Below are 18382 nucleotides of genomic sequence, written 5' to 3'. Positions count from 1 at the left end.
AGCTTCTGCGATCATTGACAGCAAAAGATATCATTTGGCTTTCTCAGTGCGTCAATATATTAAATTCCCATGAACACATGATGTAGGGGCCAAACAACCCCACGACCAGCACTGACTCACAATAGCATCTTTATATGAACAAACATCTTGAAAAATCATTGCACGTCAGAAGTAAAAGAAAAGGAAGACTTTCTTACTGGAAAAGAACATGTTACAGAATAATCGCATCTAAATTCTAAACAACCTCCAGAATAAACAAGAATTATCAGAAGAAAGAAGCTGTACAAATGAGTTCCTGATCTCCTTGGGTGCAAAACTAGAGGAAGGGAAACCACATTGGTGAGCCAAATGAAAACAAACAGAAAGCTCACCAGCCCATTAACGTTCTTCTAACCTTGTCTACAATCTGATTCCTTACAACCATATTTGATCATTGGAATCTGCAGTTTTCATCTAAAAGGAACCTGTACACCTCCCATTCACGATCAGCTGTTAAATGCCTTCCAATTTCAGCCTACAAATCAAGTCATTGTGAAATCATTACTCTTAAAACTTCAAATCTTGTTATCCCAAAGAGACAGGACTGCATTCAGTTAAGAAGTTGAAACAATGCCAGCATATTCAGAACTAATATGTGACAGTTATCAGGAAAAGTTTGGTTTAAATCCAAACTTTGCATCCTTACAGAGCTTATCCACTTTTTAAATCCATAGAAAATGATAGTAATTATCAGACTCCACAATTGTTTACACACTGCCAGAATTCAGTAAGGTCGGTCCAATGACGTGTTGTCTTACCAAGAAGATGCATATCCCAAGAGTCTTAAGTGCATGCGTGACATCATAGAACACCCGCGGTCTGCCCTTTCCAGATAACTCAACAGGGTTGGCAACCAAAAGTTCAGTATCTGGTCCACGGTTTGTGATAATTACGCGCAATGGGTGAAGCATTTCCACCTTCAAGCGAGAACATAAAGACTCCTGCTTCTCAGGATCCAGAATCTTTTTCCCGTCCTTCTGTCGGATAAAGAGGTCTAACTCCCGATGACCATTATTAACAAGAGAGAATCGGCCAAAAGATATCTGATAAATCAACAAACCATCTGTATTAGCAGATAATGCCTGACGTAAACTATCATCATGATAAAATTCAAATCTATCAGAATTAGCGAGTTAGTAACATCACCTGAACAGACGATAAAACATAATTTAAAAAATAAAACTAACTCAAGAGATTGTGGGCCACCAAACCAAACTACACTATTGACCAGGTAAATCTAACCATTTGCATTGGTCACCAGTTAATATTTAATTAATCTAAAGCCTAGAAAAGAAAAGCGAAGGACAAATCCTGCTGCTTATTCTGTAGCTAAATGAAGAGGCGAATATTCCAGCCAAAGAGCGATGTTTCTATCTATTTTGCAAGGAAGACCAGAGGTAAATGTACAACTCTGGAAAATTTTCCAAATCAAATTGAGGAAGCCCCAACCATGTGCTGCCCAAAATAACTAGAAAGTGTTTTGAGTTAATCATGTGAAAAGAAGTCTAGTAGTTTATTTTTCAGATTAGCAAGGTGGAAGTATGAGAAGCTCATTTAAAGATGAACGAGGGAACAAATATCTACACCTGTATACCATAATCTTTCAGTGTCCGCAGTATATCATAAAGAAAACCCTTGTGATCAACACAGTTAATCTGAAGCAATGTATGAGCCGGACTCAAGGAGTTATCGACTATTACACTCGACTTTTTCAACTTTGTAACATCTGAGCTTAGAGCTTGTGCGCGAATCTCCTTGTCTGACAACACATATCTAAACAATTCTTCAGCAACAGCAGGAGAAAGGGAAGATATGCTCTGAAGGTTGTCATATTCAGACCCTGCCAACTGAAGTTCACAACTAAAGCATGATTCACCTAAAACAGCTTGTAGTTGGGCACATGTTTCATCTTGCCTTTCTTTCTTGTGTAAGAGCTCCCTGAAAATTAAGAAGTGCAAAACATTATTCTTGTCCATGGGCATTACAATTAATTCAATGATGTCCAAACAAGAATTATGCCCTTACCATGGGAGATTAAGGAGTTGATCACATTTCAAACTATGATTTTAAATGGGGTTACTCTCTTCTATGGTAACAGTTATATCACAAGATTGGTTAATGAACAGAAGTTACTATGATAATGCCCATTTAAAGACATCATAACCACAAAGTCAAAATAGGCGAGCTAACTGCAAGCAGCTATGACTGTTGAACAGGTTTAAGAACCATGAGAGGTTGACATCCTTAATTTTGAAAATGAGCAAGCCATGTTGAATATTGAAAATTGTTATTCTACTCTTTTGTCTCAGCATAATAGGCAGACGAATGCTTTTATAGCACTGAGCACATTTTCTACCAAAACACCACACATACATCTTGGTTATCGTGAAGTAACCACATCAGAGCGAAAGAAAATCAAAATACAGAACGTTTCAGCAACAATCTAAACAAAAACTAATAACTGAAAATTTAATGCAATCAAAAGAAAAAAGAAAATGTTGCAGGAAATACATGTCACGATAAGACCAGATATGTCCAGGAAAGGATCTGAGTCTGGGCATAGTATTTCCCCAGCTTATTGCCCATTGTGAAAACACAAACAGCCAGTGGGATGAGGGAAACAGAAGAAAATTCGTGTATCTCTTGCTGAAATGCACACTAGAAAAGAATGATTGTGGAAGGAAATAAAACACTTACAAGTTGTCTGTTATGAAGAAGAGGTCCAAAATACGACCATCTGGTGTCGTAGTCACTTTTACTCTCTGAATTGTAAGTTCGAGATAGCACAAAACTTGAGTGACATCTACGAACATGTTTTAAAACAAAATCAGAACAGAAAATGAAGCCTATGAGAAACCAACACCTAGTTGTAACTCGTAAGCATATATAGGAGTACCTACCATGCAGTACCCCTTTTCGATCAAGGCCGCAATATTTCAATAGATACACTGGAGAAGGTGTACTGTGCGAAGATGGCTGGTTCAAGTAAAACGAAACCGAGCATGATGGGCAGACAGACAAAAGGCGCTCTTTCAAATTTGGCCATCTCACAGCCGGTGATCTTGCATGAGGAATTACCCATAATACTATGTAGCACCATCTCCCATCGGTTGTAATATCTAGCTCAAAGGAAAATACCAGTCAGCCGAGCCGAATATGATATGCTAAAAGAGATACTCAAACAGTAGAACCATGTAGATCACTAGAAGTCAAAAGCCATTTCTTCTTCTAATCTTCAATCTCTCATCTACGACCTAATTATTCATTATATGATAAAATTCCAGTGGAAACCTATGAATGCAATTCTCATCAAACCTCATAGGTTTTCAATCAAAAGAAACACGAACTACGTTTTGCATGTGCAATAATGATTTAACTATTAAGCTCAGAAGGAACACAATTACAGCAAACTGGAATTGGAATTATGAACATTCGATAAGTAATAAAACGAGACTCGAAATACTGATGATGGAGAAGTGGAAAAAGAAGGGATACTACCTCCTTTGCAGATACAGAGTCCAAAGTCGAGGATTGTGCGGCAAATATCGCAGCCGAGGCCGGTCTTATCGGGACAATTCACGGTGATGACGTAAGGGTCGCCCGGTACCTTCCCTTTCTGTATGACTACGGCGTCATCGCTGGGCAAAGCCATACCGGCAATTGAAGCCGGTGGCGCCAGCCCAAACAGCAAAGCCTAGAGTAGACTGGCTGTTGTGTGAACCACCCAGAGCTTACAAACTCACAGATTGAGCGGGAGAAGAAATTGTTGGGTGGGTTGGTGAATCCAGAGAAAGTCGGATGGATACACAAATGAAGAAAGAGTTGGTGATGGCAAGAGGAGCAGCACGAGGGAGGTGAGGCGGCAGTCTCTCATTCGGGGTGATAGTCCACGTCGGCAGTGTGGCTAGTTAAAGGAAGGCGAGTCCACGAGTTTCAACTTTCATATGATATGTGGCTGTGAAGATAATAGATGATACGTGGCATTTGTTTAAGCTAAGCACGGACTTATAAATTATATGCTATAACCCAAAAATTACACCACCAACGCTACACATAAGCAATTCTTCTTCTTTTTTTTTTTTTTTTTGGAAATTAAATATATAGAGTATATAACTGTGCGATTGGTGGTGAGGCACGAAAAGCATCACACATGTCAGCTGCTTCTAGGTTTCTCTTGAAGCTATATGATACTCCTCCGTCCCACTTTAATAGTCCTGTTTTCCTTTTTCATCTGTCCCAAATTGTAATCTACTTTCCAATTGAAAAATGTAGTTGTATTTTAATTTTCCTAAAATGCCCTTATTCAATGTAAGTTGTTGTTACTATAAACCTATCCCATTTAATGAGAGTTGATTCTTTTTTTACCATTAATTCAAGTTTCATAAAGTTGTACCATATGTAATGTGATAGTATTTTAGGAAAATAGCAATCTAAATTTACTTTTCCAACAAAGTTAATTATTTTTTCTTAAACTGTATGAAAAAAAAAACAGGACTATCAAAGTGGAACGGAGGGAGTAATTAACACCAGGTATGTTTGCCATTTTGGGCTATGTCTTTGATACTCCCTCCGTCCCACTTTGATAGTCTTGTTTCTTTTTTCACGCAATTTAAGAAAAAATACTCCCTCCGTCCCACTTTGATAGTATTGTTTCTTTTTTCACACAATTTAAGAAAAAGTAGTTAACTTTGTTGGAAAAGTAAATTTAGATTGCTATTTTCCTAAAATACCCTCACATTAAATAGAGTATAACTTTATGGGAACTTGAATTGATGGTAAAAAAAGAATCAATCCTTATTAAATGGGGTAGATTTATAGTAATAACAACTTACATTGAATAAGGGTATTTTAGAAAAATTAAAATACAATTACATTCTTCAATTGGAAAGTGGACTACAATTTGGGACAGACGAAAAAGGGAAACAGGACCATCAAAATGGAACGGAGGGAGTAATTAACTTTGTTGGAAAAGTAAATTTAGATTGCTATTTTCGTAAAATATCCTCACATTAAATATGGTACAACTTTATGGAAACTTGAATTGATGGTAAAAAAAGAATCAACTCTCATTAAATGTATTAGGTTTATAGTAATAACTACTTACATTGAATAAGAATATTTTAGAAAAATTAAAATATAACTACATTTTATTTGAAAAGTGGACTATAATTTGTAACAGATGAAAAAGAAATATAAAATTTGAAACAAACAAAAAAGAAATAGAAATATAAAATTTGAAACAAACAAAAAAAAAATACAGGACTATCAAAGTGGGACGGCAGAGTATTAAACAAAGAAAGCTTTTTTGTCATTATTGTCAATTGGTCCAAAGTTCAAACTATGGCGGCTGCCTACTGTTTGTAAACAAGGCAACGGAAGCAACTCCTTTACGGGATGAGGTACCTGATTTTCTGTAACATCTGAAACTAATATATCCGCCCCTAAAACTTCACAATCTCAAGCTAAAAAAAATGCTAAAGTTTTAGCAACAGTAGTGTATCGTCTTTGCTCATTGGCTCGTAGCATGAAAGAGCAGTAAACGTTCACTCAAAAAGAAAAGGACAAAGTAATCCTGCCTCCCACTCAACTGACTCAAGTGTCACACATGGTAGAGACAACTAATCCGTTTTAGCCTGTCCGAAACACTGCTGCCCTGGCAAGAGAACATATGCTAATACTGCTGCTCTACAAACTGCTGAGCATTCCCCCCCCCCCCCCCCTGAAACCAATCGCAATACAGCTGTTGCTACATCCATATAACACGCAGCAACAGCTGAAAAATAGCATCCACCAATAGAAGAGTGAAAAACCACGAGAAGATGGAAGGACTCCTCGAATTTCATTTCTCTAGCTGAAATATGCAGGTTGAACAACTCCACTACAATTTTTCAGGAGTATTTTCCGTCTCAATCTCGAATGGAACACGCCAGTAACTCTGAGGCCAGCAAATTATACACCAAAAGTAACTAAAACTGGCATCAGCCATTTTAAAACCATAAACGCGAAGCAATAAATCATTGACATAACAATACCAAAATTCAAAGAATACGCCAAAATCAGTCAAACAGAAGCACAGAAGCGCTACAATGCACAAAATGATACAGAAAAAGAACCAAGATTTTTTGCAAATTTTAAATATTGCTTTTGACCTTATTGCAAATGCTCAAGGTAGGAACAACAAGCAACTGCAGAGAATTATCATTGAAAGCAGAGGCAAATCACCGGAAATTCAGATCTATTAATCTCTAAAAGTAATGAGCAATTACACCGTAAGTCGAGTCTGAGAAATAGAAAACACTACCAATTCTCCCCCCAACCCAATCTAACTACTACACAACAAAGAAATTGAACTATTACAATACTTTCGGACCCCAACCAAAACGAAATCCCAACCGGAAACCTAACCCCCAAATCCATAAAGAGTCCTACCCTGCCTCTTCAAAGCATAAACCACGTCCATAGCGGTTACAGTCTTGCGGCGAGCATGCTCGGTATAGGTCACAGCATCACGGATGACATTCTCCAGGAAAATCTTCAGGACTCCGCGAGTTTCTTCATAGATCAGCCCCGAAATCCGCTTGACGCCACCTCTTCTAGCCAGACGACGAATTGCCGGCTTGGTGATGCCCTGGATGTTGTCCCTCAGAACCTTCCTGTGCCTCTTGGCTCCGCCCTTGCCCAAACCCTTACCTCCCTTTCCACGGCCGGACATCTTTGCAGAGCAGCTGAGAGGAGATTTTCAATTCTATGAATGAAAATAAAATTTTGAATGTAACCTGGGAGCGAGTGGGGTTGGTGATATATAGATGAGGCAGCAGGTTCGAATTGTAGCGGGGAGTGAATCTAAGCCGTTGGCTTACTGATTTCAATCGACGGTTAAAATTTGCAATGCGCGTCGAGTACGTGACCTTAGATCTGAACCGTAGATAATAGAGTTATCGACGGTAGAAAGTGCGTTTAGTTTGTAAGGTTCGGATTGTGCTTTTTCGCTGAAACAGAAAAGAGGAGTGCTGTAAAGTTGTGTTTGGATTGCATTTTCCGTCATTTTTCATGAAAAAAAGACTGTAGCGATTTGATATATGTGAGGAAAAAAGGTGATAGGGAAATGTGATCACGGAAAACGATAATATTTTTCGACGGAGAGTCCCGAGTCCCGAGTTTTTTTTGATATCCAGAATTCTCAAAGAGTCCCGAGTCCCGACCTTTTTAATCAACATGAATTTAAGGCTATTAAATGAGCAAGGCATAGCCAGAAATTGTAACTCGTAACTAGGGTACCAGTCGAGTCCGACTTGAGATAAAATGACTGATTTTGAACTCGAGTTTGTTTAGACCTTGTTTGGATTGTTTGTTTCCGTCGAAAAATATATTATCATTTTTCATGATCACATTTCCCTATCACCTTTTTCCCTCACATATATCAAATCGCTACAGTAATTTTTCCATGAAAAATGACGGAAAATGCAATCAAAACACAACTTTGGTTTTTAAAAAGTTTAGATTCAAGCTCAATTTACTTTACTCAAACTCGAGTTTAATTAAGTATAATTGAATCTAATCAAAATTAATTAATTCTATTCAAATTTAATTGAATTTATTTAATAAAAATTAATATTTTACATATAATTTTAAATAAATATATAGTCGACATTTCATCATAATAAATATACAAACTTTTAAGATATGTATATATAAATATATATATATATATATATATATGCTTGTTGAGCCTTTCAGTATAAAAATTTAAAATTCAAACTAGACTTGTGAGCTTAAACAAATAGTTCAAGCTCGAGTTGAGTTTGATGTGTCGAGCAAGTTACTTGCGAATTCGAATTGAGTAGCTTGAATCTTTTGCACTCCTACTCGTAACACATATAAATTGATCCTAAATTGTTGTGTTTGATATGGTGGACTTAAAAGAATCTTTAAGATCTTATTCGAGCACAATGTGAACTTCAACAGTCTAGATAAAACGTTAGAGGAAAATTTTTCCTTATTTTATTAACAGACAAATTTACGTGTACTTTCCTTTAAATATATCACAATTCCTGATAAACCATAAATATTAAAGATGTGAAACTTTCTAGCAACACAACTAGGGGAGGGCTAGGTTCAATGGTAAGTTAAGAGGAAAAATAGTTGGTAAGTTAAAGATGTCAAAACCTCTTACTTAAAAAAAAAATTTCTTTTTTTTTTTGATAAGGTAAAAAAAAAAAAAATTTCTACCACTACATTCATTGTGATACTGCATTTTTTCCATTATTATTTCTATGCACTCCTTTTTTTTTTTTGGTCTACGTAGTTGCGAATTATATTTTATTTCGATAGATAGATACTTCATTGTGCAAATAATTCTATGTTAATACATTTGCTGCCCTGATCACGTCGTTTAACTAATTCTTTGGGTCTTTGCCACTGATTTAGAGTCATCAAATATTTTGCTTAGATTATTTTCTAAAAATAGGTAAAGGGCAATTTTTAACTGAGAAATACCCGCTCAATTCATCTAAACAATAAATACAAATGGAATACTACTTGAATATAAGGGCGAACATGGAATTTGAATCATTATATACCCCTCCCTACCAACCAAAAAAGGAAGGGTATCATTTTATTATAAAATCGTACTCAATTTATTTTAAAAAATGCAACACTTCATTAAAAAAAGTTTATATCTATTGTTGGGAGTTTATAGCTTTACTTGAAACAAAAATGTGCTACATTATAAGTAAGTAAACACAGAAGTGATAATAAACTGTCACATTATTAGAAAGAAATCAGCACTTTAATACAATTAATTTGTCTTGTCTTAATGTATCATATAAGGGCATTTCGATAAATATACCTAAACACGTGCAGTTCTCAGTTGTATCGAAAAGTTTGAAAAAAATTACATAACATTCCATATTTTCAAAAAAATCTCTATCCGTGTGGTTGAAATTCAAACCCCTCATTTGACTACAACTCATTCTTTTCTAGCATAAGGAAATGTTACAATTTAATGGTTAGTCAATTGTAAAACACTTCTTCTAAAACATTTTCCCAAAAAAAAAAAAAAAGTCTCGTTGGCAAAAAATGAAATAGGCCGTCTCTTCAACATTTCTTTTTTGTAATTCATACGCTTTGTTTGTCTTCTTATTGGCTTTATGAATCAAACCCAAACCTCTATCTTTTTGTTTTATTGGGTTTATAAACAATACTATCAGAATGTGTTGAAGTTTTAGCAAACAACGGTCATCCGACGTCGATTAAATGCAATTAAAAGTTGGACCTGGCCCAATAGTATCTGCGCTATTTTCAGCCCAAGGACAAACCAACAATAGTAACTCCCCATATGGTAGGCATTTTTTTAAAGGTTTTGCCCTACTTGCTTGGTACTGAAGGCCGTCATTCGTCAGACTTCCCAGCGGAAGAGTGGAGGAAGCTCTCTTCTTTGCAGTACCAAATCTCGACCTCGCCGCCGTCGCCGTCGCCGTCACCGTCGTAAGATCTCTTAGTCCTTAGAATAAATGTAATTAGCTCGTTTCCGCGGCCACTCTACCCTGCATGTTTTTGCAATTGATCTGCATATGAAATTTGGCTACGTTAAATGTAGGCAATCACGAGATCACAGTTTCTCTCAGTTTCGGGCTTAATTAGAAAATAGAAGTAAAAACCTTCTTGATGGGAAATGGGGTAAATTTTGGGTACACGATTGCCCTTTTGGGTGGAGTTTAGCCGATGTTTAGTTGGTTAAATATATTAAAATGCCCTTATTGCAGTTAAATTTTCGAACAGTTTAGCAATTTGCACTGTTTGATCGCATGTCACATGAGTTTGAAGCATTATTAATCTACTTCTTATTTTGTTCATGCTTGAACAAATTGATTTATGACATAGTTTTGCTTAGCAGCTTGGACTAGTAAGGATGGTGAGAGTCTCTGTCTTGAATGATGCTTTAAAAAGCATGTACAATGCGGAAAAAAGAGGGAAAAGGCAAGTCATGATCAGGCCTTCTTCAAAAGTGATTATCAAGTTCCTCCTGGTTATGCAGAAGCATGGTTTGCTCCCTTCCATGATCTCCTCTTGCTTCTTGATTTGTAAATTGCAACAGCTCATCATACAACAAGTGCTAGTACATGTTGAACTTATAGTAATTTCTTATATGTCACATACATAGGATATATAGGAGAATTCGAGTATGTTGATGACCATAGAGCTGGAAAAATTGTGGTTGAATTGAATGGGAGGCTCAACAAGTGTGGGGTTATTAGCCCTCGGTTTGATGTTTGTGTCAAAGAAATCGAGCCTTGGACTGCAAGACTGCTCCCCTCAAGACAGGTTAAATCACAAACTTCCTTTTGCTGTTTTTGTTAATTTTGATATAGCAATCCCGTGGATTGTGCAAGGTTTGAACTTTGAAATGAGTCAATAGGTTTGGTGAGTTATCCAAGAACATTTGTTCACCCACCTTTCTCCCCTTTCATGATATGGATTGGCACCTGACTGGTCTGGCATAAGGTCTTATTGTTTGGCAATTTGTTGGCAGTTTGGTTACATTGTATTGACAACATCTGCGGGAATTATGGATCATGAGGAAGCTCGAAGGAAAAACGTTGGTGGGAAAGTGCTCGGCTTCTTTTACTAGAACAGATATCGTCCCTCTACCTCAGGAATATCCAGGTTTCAGGCTCTCAAATTACAGAGTTCTCTTTCTGTAGCTCAGAAAAAAGTTTTGCAGCTGTTATGTGCAGAATACGTGGATTTTGTGCTGGAATCCTATTTTGCCAGGGACATTTTTCGAATTGTTAGTTTGCTTTAAGACTTGGTTGAGCATGCATGTTGATGAATTTGGTATCCATTGCAATATCAAGGCATGTTACAAGTAGTACCATCGTCTTTTTCGTACATCTATTTCGTAGTTCTTTCAAGCATAATGTTAATTAATGTCATCGAGCCTAATCTTTATCGCCAACAAGATTAAGGGCTCCGGAATGCATTTTAATTATTTGGGATTTGTGCCGAATTCATATGGGTTTGTTTGGATTGCTGTTTATTTGTCAAAATATATTTGCTTACATCATCATTACAATTTTCAACGCACCTTTTTATCTTCCCAATTATTTTTTTATCTCAAATACATCACATCACAAAAAGTGTTATAGTAAAAATATCTCTAATAATTCACAATCCAAACAAACCTAGTGGCCGTTGTCCGCGTCATCTTTCCTCTTGAAGACGATCTAGTGTTTTAAAAAGTTAGACGGTATCTAATTGAACTATTTTATGCTGTTATTCAAAGTCAAAATAATAAAGTAAAGAAAATTCAGATTTAAAATTCTTCTCAATTTCTGATTATGCCTTGTGTTCAAATTCACTACTTCCAACCAGAAGAAAAAAGGAAGCTAGTTAATTACCGGTGGAGTAAGAAATGTTTCGTATAGCTCGTGGTTCCCTTGAAGTTAGAGAGCCAATTCAAAAGGACAAAATTCTAAAATCGATAGAAACGGATTTAAAAGATTGATGGGTCGCTTCAAGTTTTTATCTTTAATTATTATCCGAGGCTAGTTGAGATTTTGATAACTGCAAAATCTATTGTAAATGAAACTGTTTGTACATCTTTGTCCATGAACATGAATTATCCGAGTTCTGAAGTACCTCGAAATTATTTCATAATTTTAAGTTAAGAAAGGAAATATATTTACTTTTAAATAAAATTTTAGGCACTACACGCAATGCAACGTGACAAACTCCATAATGTAGTGGCTAGATGGCTATCCAATCTTGATGCCGTTTTATTATCCCACCACAACCTCCCGACAACCCCCCCCAAAACACCAAAAAAAAAAAAGAAAAAAAAGAAAAAAATCTTTTTGGCAGCTATCAGTTGTAGGCAGTACATTGACAGCCCATGTATGTGTGTGTATATATATATATTTGGTGGTGAGTATCTTTTTCTATAACGACAGAAGATATTAGGGGTTCTTTGCTTTTCCAATGTCAATAAAATTTTTTGAAGCTCAAATGTTGAATGGAGGCTGGAGCTACAGCTGCTATCAGAATATCAAAATCCAGATATCAGGATTCTAGTGATGTCTCTTTTTAACCATCTAAATCTGGGATTATAGGTGATAGAGAAATATCTGGACTTTACGTATCAACGATAGGCAATTTTGTGCTTTAGCAAATTGTGGTTTTGATAAAATTTGGCCCCTTAGATAAAAAAAAAAAGCTTCAAAAATATTGGCGCCTTAACTCGGAAGGGATGATTAACAATAAGGTAGTTTTTAGTAGCAGCAGACGGACAGGATTGTTATCAAACTAACGTTGAAGCGCAGACCTTTATTATTTTTTTTATTTTTTTTTTTGCATTTGAAAGGTGTCCTTGAGAATCTTCCACTGAAGTCTGTGTCGTGATATCTCCCAAGAACAACTTCAGGTGCCATGTATTCCATTGTTCCACGAATAGAGTCGGATCGAGTGTTCTTCGGATCATTAAATTGCTTTGCAAAGCCAAAATCAGTTAGCATTGCATGTCCCTCTGCATCAAGATGTACGTTTTCGGGCTTAAGATCCCTGTGCAATATCCCATTAGCATGGAGATGAGAAACAGCAGAGACAATCTCAGCTGCATAGATTCGAGCTATATCCTCACTGAGTAAGCCCTGTCTCTTTAGTTGAAAGAAAAGGTTGCCACCATTAACAAAATCAAGAACAAGGTAGAGCCTATGCTTGGTCTGGAAACTGTTTCTGAGATGAACAATGAAGGGATGATCGACTTTTCTCAAATTTTCCCTCTCACTCTGCACACAATCAGCAAGATCCCCATCCACAGTCTTAGCTTTTCGAATGACCTTCATCGCGAAAATATCTGATGAAAGTGAAACAACATTCCTGACTTGATAAACTTTTCCATATCCACCACCTTTACCGACAAGCTTCAATACCTGGAAGTCACGTAGCCCTATTGCAACATCTTCACTACTCGCTTTGTCCAAGAGACCAGTGCTCTGAAGCGACAACTTCTCCAGTTTTTCTCTAGGGTTGGAAATCAAATCTGGATCTTCAGAGGATTTGTTTGCATCAGGTGCTTGAGTAGGTAGAGGACCAAACACGTCTGAAAAGTCCAAGTCAGCATGATCGACATCAAGCGGCCGTTTTGGGAGAGGCACAAGATTCTTTAATGGCTTCCTTGAGGCACCCCCCTTCAAGCTGGGAAGATGGCAAGAAACCATGTTTGCAAAAAACGGGTAATCTAGTCGGCTAACTTCCATCTATACTACTAACTACAGAAGAAATCTGATCTAAGGATGAAAATTTGAAAGGATCAAAGGACAACGAATAATAGGCCCTTAGAACCAACCAGAGGAGTTCCTTGTATATAAGCGCGAGAAATCTAGCTAGGGTTGAGGAAGATATCCGAATGCCAAAAGTAAAAGGGAACTCTATGTTTGTACTTCAGCAACAAGTCACGACAACAAAATGGACAGCGTCGAGTTGCCGCTGCTGATAACTAACTGTTTTAGCTATCTAGTAAGGAAATTTCCAAATTCATTCTTATGAGATCTCTGGTTTTACGTGGCATACTGGGACTAGGAAGTGACTTTTCTTGATGAAATTGAAACTTATTAAAATAACCAAACAAACTTTTTCTAAGCATACCTTCGCTTTCTTTCCTTCATTAATCCTATTACAATTCGGATTTGGATTCTTCATTGGGTTTCTTGTGGCCCATGCATGCAGGGGCTTGAACTTGCAACCCAAAATTTGCTGTGGCCGACCTGCTTTCTCCAAGAAGCATTAGCTGAGAGATGGATTTAACGGTTGTCATTTGCAACTTACGATACTTGAATGCAGAGGTTTTTTAGCTGGCAGTAGTATGGGCAACTGGGAAGTGAACTGATAAGCTAATCCGTCCCAGAAAATGGCACAACATGAAACTTAACAAGATTATTATAATTTGCTGGTATGCTCAGTCATTGTATGAATCCTCTTAATTACAGTCATCAAGAAATTCAACAAATTAATTAGGCCTAGTAGAAGAGGAATTATAGGTAAGATCAGTCAAGTTAATTACATCTCCAGTTACAAGATACATAGCACTTTAGCTGTTAACCTATAAAAGCCAAAAGCACCCCATCAGTAAGTAACTCTTAATACAAGTAAAAATTTAACACAGTAAAATACAGTGTTAAACAACAAAAGTAGTACTAACAAACACAATTAATATTAGTGAATTAGCATACCAGGGAACGTAATATTTATACCATATGAACAAATTGTTTTAACGTGGGCCAAGGAGGCCTTTGGTCTAATGATTAAAAATGAGATATCTAGAAATTAGATGTTATGGGCTCTACTCCTCCTCCTTCGCTCCTTTATATCAAATTTTTTCAAATATTATTTCGTTTGCATTATAAACATATTTTTCAATCCACTTTCCGATCATCTTTTATCTTACATACATTATATCACAAAAGTACTATAGTAATTATTGCAAATAATATTTTAAATAATATTCTATCCAAACATTAGTTTTTCATCCCATAGAAATAAATGAGGTATATGTTTATTTCAAAAAAAAATTTTAAGCTTAAGCATAGAAAAAATATTGTACATATATACATTTATAATAGATTTTTAAAATTTTTTTTTGGGTAAATTACATATACAATAGATGTACATACAATACATGCACGCTAGACATCTGATGCATTACTATAAAAACTCTTATAGATGGATTTACTGGCTCTGTCTTGGGAGTAGTGTGGAGCTGTAGTCTATTGGGCCCAAAATCCGTTTATTTTCCCCACCAGTACCTGCACGTCATTTTGGCTGCAGTCTTATTTCTGAAAAAATTAGACCGCCCTTCCTAGAGCTTCCTAGTCAAGTAGAAGCAGGATACTGGTCGCGCTTTGCTACTACCGGATCCACCTCTCTCATCGATCACAGTGCATTGGCTTTCCCCACCGCAACCGGCTACAACGGAATTTCAACCATTTGTCACTGCTTTTAGTGCAACCTGGTAAGACCAACCAAATTCAGTCTTCAACTTGATCTTTCGCATTTTTATTTTGATTTTTGAACGGTCGGGCCTTTATTGGATGAATCGGTTGTTATAATTGGGCTATTTGATAAGTTTGTCTTTGACCTATAACTGCCTCTCGGGGTAATGGATGCAAATCTTGATATATTAGTCTCCAAACAACAGAAGATTATTGATGATGGGGCAGCCTCGGTTTGTTTAGACAGAATTAGCAACTTACCTGATGAACTTTTGTGTCAAATATTGTCTTTTCTTCCAACCAAATATGCTGTTCGGACTGGGATTTTATCATCAAGGTGGAAGGACCTTTGGGTTTCAGTCCCGACTCTTGATTTTGAAGTCCATTTTTGGAGGGAGTTTCAGGGCGATTATGATAAGCATAAGCTCAAGAGTTTTGTGAAGCCACGCATGAAGAATTTGTTCGAGATTCTTAATCGCATTTTGCATCTTCGTGGCAATTTAAGAACTAAAAAGTTTCGGTTTGTGTCTTCAGATCATTTTGGCCCCAATAAACTGTTTGATTTGATGGATGTTGTAGCAAGGTGTGATCTTGAAGTGCTTGATATTGAATTGACATCTGATTCTATTAGAGATTTGCCTTGGTGCCTTTTTGGGAGTGATAATCTAGTCGTTTTAAAGCTCAGTGGGGAACTAGAACTAGACCTTTCTGATGATGTTTCATTTCCAAATTTAAAAATCCTCTGGCTTAAATCAGTAAAGTACTCTAATGATACATCCGTTGAAAAGCTACTTTCTGGTTGTCCTGTCCTCGAGGAGTTGGATGTGAATAGACCTGGTGAAGATAATGTTTGGAATTATGTAATCTCGGTGCCTTCACTGAAAAGGTTGACATTGGATTTTTCTAGTCTCCAAGGGGATCCGGATGATGATGATTATCTCTACTTGTCAGAATCAGAATCAGAATCAGACAGCGATCAAGATGTTAAGAGAGAGCACCACCTTTTTGTTGATGCACCAAAGCTTGAATATCTTAAACTCGTTGATCATATGTCAGATGATATATCGATCACCAAGATGCCCTGCCTATCTCAAGCGCACATTTGTGTGGAGAAATACTACTATATGGATGAGGGTGTCAAACCTTATTACGAGAGTGACGCTTTTGGAATTCTCAGGGCTATCTCTAACGTGAAATGCTTATGCTTGACTGGTTATACTTTACGGGTAAAGTTTTAAATCCCCTTATTGGTATTTCTTTCACGCCCCTCATATATTGTCTTACATTCATTAAAATTCTTGCATGACGACCTTATTTGTTGGTACTTTTTGGTTGAAAACTACCCATTCATTTAATGTTTGTAGACCCTGGTCAATAGTGAGAATAAGGGAATACCGATATTTCGCAACTTAGTCAATCTGGAGTTAGGTTTCGATTCGTGGAATGGCCCAGAAATGCTTCCAACTCTGCTCAGGGCATCTCCCAAATTAGAGACCTTATACTTGCCTGAGGTAATTTGTTTTTTCAAATTTCTTGCCTGGGGGAATTTCTTATGTGATCAACAATAGTTAAGTTGTATTCTGCATTTCTACTAATATAAGAAGGTTGAATTTTTGTTTCCTAAATAGGGAATTATGTGTCCTGGTGAAAGAGATTACAATGTTAACGAGGATATATTCTTCGAGTACCAATGGAAACCTCCAAAAGAAGTCCCAGAATGTCTTCTTTCTAGTCTTAAGACCGTGGAAATTTGGAAGCTCTGTGGTGAAGAAGAGGAAGAGCTGAAGCTAGTCAAGTATTTTCTGAAAAATGCTGTGGTTTTGGAGAAGATGACAATTGTCTTTCACTACTTCCCCTGCCATGATAACGGGATGGATTGTTTCTCTGTGAAAGAAGATGTTCTGAAGAAGTATCCAAGGGGCTCGCCTTCTTCTAAGCTTCGTGTATATACCCCCGTATTAGTTACGAAAGAATAGCTGTTGCACTGATTATAAGCTTATGCATGCGAAGTGTTATTATTTTTGCTATGATCCTCATCTCAAGTACTAGACTATAATCGTGAACGGTCGGTTTATGTTATGCATGTCATGAATATTTAGGGGCTTTCAACTAATTCTATTTCCTGCAGTTCTTCTATGTCGAATTTGACGAAGTAGGCACATGTCACGTCTTTGTTGCGTTTATGTTTTTATAGCAGTCGGCAATTTTCTTGATCTCATGGTCTGGGCTGTTAATCTGCTTCTTTCTGACCGGAATGGGTAAACCTGCGCAAGGGCAGGGCGGGTGTAGTGGCATAATTTGTTGTCATCGGGTTCTTGGATGGTTGGCTGCTTGTCTTATACCTAGTGTTGCTATTGCAGTCACTGCTTCGAACCGATCAGGCCGTTTACATTAACTTTAGACTAATCGTGTGTTGTGTATCATTTTAGTACAAAATAAATTCACGTCGTGAGTTTTACATTAATTTAGTACAAAATTCATGTTTATGTTAAAGCTGTATATATTGACACCGAATGCTACACCAATTGCATAACTGGAACAAGAGAGGCCGGTGTCCTACTTGAACGTAGGTGTATTGAGGAATCGATATTTGGTTTCATCCTCATGGGTCGCTTGTTCCTTTGTCCGGATGGATGATGGGAAAGGAAGGTGGAATTTTTAAAATTTTTTTTTTTAATGGTAAGTGAGAAGTTTTGAACTCGAATCTCTTCTCTCACTACTTAACCCAAACCATTCGCGGCGCACTCGATTCACTAATATCTGCAGCACTTTTGTGTCAACTTCAAGAACTCGAAATTTCTGTGGACAACGATGGGAGTGAGAATGGGGAACGATTGCCACCGGAGGGAATATTCACATGCAAAACACTAACTTCCTTGAGTCTACTGTGCCACGTGGATTTGAAAGTCCCCATTTCAGTTTGTTTGCCAAATCTTAAGCAAATGTGCTTGATAGGGCCGACACTGGGAGATGATGATTCCCTGCAGAGGCTTATTCAGTGTTGTCCTTTGCTTCAAGAACTAGACTACTGTGTTGTATATTGGGGCGTTTGGGAAACTTTTATGCCGAGGATGCACGTATCCAGATTGAAATTCTTGATGTTTCTAGTCCTTTTCTGAGAAACTAGCGCTGAGATTTGCTGGATTTTTGGATACTAAGGTTGTTGTGGAGTCGAACAATCTTGAGGGTTTGGAATTTCTTTTCGGAGGTGCCAGAGAGCATAAGATAAGTATAAGTGCCCCAAATCTTAAACACCGAGTTTGCACTTTGCACATGAAGTTAAAAGTTTTTCCGTCTGAGTTTTATATTTCCAGTTTTGCGTTGCCAACTTTCAGCAATTTGATCAGTTTGGAGTT

General features: G+C 37.1%; 5 protein-coding genes across 8 annotated transcripts; 2 read left to right on the top strand and 3 right to left on the bottom strand.

The window, feature by feature from the left end:
* Nucleotides 1–172: 172 nt before the first annotated feature.
* Nucleotides 173–3956, bottom strand: LOC113708925 (ACT domain-containing protein ACR9). Its single transcript, XM_027231654.2, has 6 exons — nucleotides 3538–3956; nucleotides 2940–3158; nucleotides 2737–2842; nucleotides 1626–1977; nucleotides 798–1082; nucleotides 173–514 (listed from the first exon to the last, which is right to left on the bottom strand). The coding sequence occupies exons 1-6, from the start codon at nucleotides 3689–3691 to the stop codon at nucleotides 431–433; spliced, it is 1200 nt and encodes a 399-aa protein (XP_027087455.2). The 5' UTR covers nucleotides 3692–3956; the 3' UTR covers nucleotides 173–430.
* Nucleotides 3957–6257: 2301 nt separating this feature from the next.
* Nucleotides 6258–6820, bottom strand: LOC113708918 (histone H4). The gene has a single exon (XM_027231643.2). The coding sequence runs from the start codon at nucleotides 6749–6751 to the stop codon at nucleotides 6440–6442; it is 312 nt and encodes a 103-aa protein (XP_027087444.1). The 5' UTR covers nucleotides 6752–6820; the 3' UTR covers nucleotides 6258–6439.
* Nucleotides 6821–9367: 2547 nt separating this feature from the next.
* On the top strand, nucleotides 9368–10912 carry LOC113708906 (small ribosomal subunit protein uS8). 3 transcript variants are annotated; one of them, XM_027231621.2, is made up of 4 exons: nucleotides 9368–9525; nucleotides 9935–10082; nucleotides 10202–10362; nucleotides 10571–10912. In XM_027231621.2, the coding sequence occupies exons 2-4, from the start codon at nucleotides 9950–9952 to the stop codon at nucleotides 10667–10669; spliced, it is 393 nt and encodes a 130-aa protein (XP_027087422.1). In that variant the 5' UTR covers nucleotides 9368–9525; nucleotides 9935–9949; the 3' UTR covers nucleotides 10670–10912. The 3 variants fall into 3 exon arrangements, with proteins under 3 accessions (XP_027087422.1, XP_027087431.1, XP_071915845.1); XM_027231630.2 differs by having other exon boundaries at nucleotides 9394–9525; nucleotides 9932–10082; XM_072059744.1 differs by having other exon boundaries at nucleotides 9419–9553.
* A 1396-nt stretch (nucleotides 10913–12308) lies between these two features.
* On the bottom strand, nucleotides 12309–13256 carry LOC113695593 (serine/threonine-protein kinase AtPK2/AtPK19-like). The gene has a single exon (XM_027214721.1). It carries the CDS (start codon nucleotides 13254–13256, stop codon nucleotides 12309–12311), a length of 948 nt encoding a protein of 315 aa, XP_027070522.1.
* Nucleotides 13257–14788: 1532 nt separating this feature from the next.
* Nucleotides 14789–17162, top strand: LOC113708896 (FBD-associated F-box protein At4g10400-like). 2 transcript variants are annotated; one of them, XM_072059735.1, is made up of 4 exons: nucleotides 14789–15046; nucleotides 15561–16252; nucleotides 16391–16537; nucleotides 16655–17162. In XM_072059735.1, exons 2-4 carry the CDS (start codon nucleotides 15593–15595, stop codon nucleotides 17000–17002), a joined length of 1155 nt encoding a protein of 384 aa, XP_071915836.1. In that variant the 5' UTR covers nucleotides 14789–15046; nucleotides 15561–15592; the 3' UTR covers nucleotides 17003–17162. The 2 variants fall into 2 exon arrangements, with proteins under 2 accessions (XP_071915836.1, XP_027087400.1); XM_027231599.2 differs by having other exon boundaries at nucleotides 14789–16252.
* Nucleotides 17163–18382: the final 1220 nt, after the last annotated feature.

The sequence above is a fragment of the Coffea arabica genome, chromosome 1e (assembly GCF_036785885.1).
Source record: "Coffea arabica cultivar ET-39 chromosome 1e, Coffea Arabica ET-39 HiFi, whole genome shotgun sequence".
NCBI classification, from domain to species: domain Eukaryota; kingdom Viridiplantae; phylum Streptophyta; class Magnoliopsida; order Gentianales; family Rubiaceae; genus Coffea; species Coffea arabica.
This window is presented reverse-complemented; position numbering and strand designations above follow the sequence as displayed.

Excerpts from the sequence above, each read along its gene's own strand:
- LOC113708925 (XM_027231654.2), bottom strand. The coding sequence starts at position 3,691 with ATGGCTTTGCCCAGCGATGACGCCGTAGTCATACAGAAAGGGAAGGTA. Across the intron at positions 2,843-2,939 it reads TCGAAAAGGGGTACTGCATG|ATGTCACTCAAGTTTTGTGC; the intron begins GTAGGTACTCCT and ends ACATGTTCGTAG. Across the intron at positions 1,978-2,736 it reads TTCTTCATAACAGACAACTT|GGAGCTCTTACACAAGAAAG; the intron begins GTAAGTGTTTTA and ends CTTAATTTTCAG.
- LOC113708918 (XM_027231643.2), bottom strand. The coding sequence starts at position 6,751 with ATGTCCGGCCGTGGAAAGGGAGGTAAGGGTTTGGGCAAGGGCGGAGCC.
- LOC113708906 (XM_027231621.2), top strand. The coding sequence starts at position 9,950 with ATGGTGAGAGTCTCTGTCTTGAATGATGCTTTAAAAAGCATGTACAAT. Across the intron at positions 10,083-10,201 it reads CCTGGTTATGCAGAAGCATG|GATATATAGGAGAATTCGAG; the intron begins GTTTGCTCCCTT and ends TCACATACATAG. Across the intron at positions 10,363-10,570 it reads GACTGCTCCCCTCAAGACAG|TTTGGTTACATTGTATTGAC; the intron begins GTTAAATCACAA and ends ATTTGTTGGCAG.
- LOC113695593 (XM_027214721.1), bottom strand. The coding sequence starts at position 13,256 with ATGGTTTCTTGCCATCTTCCCAGCTTGAAGGGGGGTGCCTCAAGGAAG.
- LOC113708896 (XM_027231599.2), top strand. The coding sequence starts at position 15,194 with ATGGATGCAAATCTTGATATATTAGTCTCCAAACAACAGAAGATTATT. Across the intron at positions 16,253-16,390 it reads TGACTGGTTATACTTTACGG|ACCCTGGTCAATAGTGAGAA; the intron begins GTAAAGTTTTAA and ends TAATGTTTGTAG. Across the intron at positions 16,538-16,654 it reads AGACCTTATACTTGCCTGAG|GGAATTATGTGTCCTGGTGA; the intron begins GTAATTTGTTTT and ends TTTCCTAAATAG.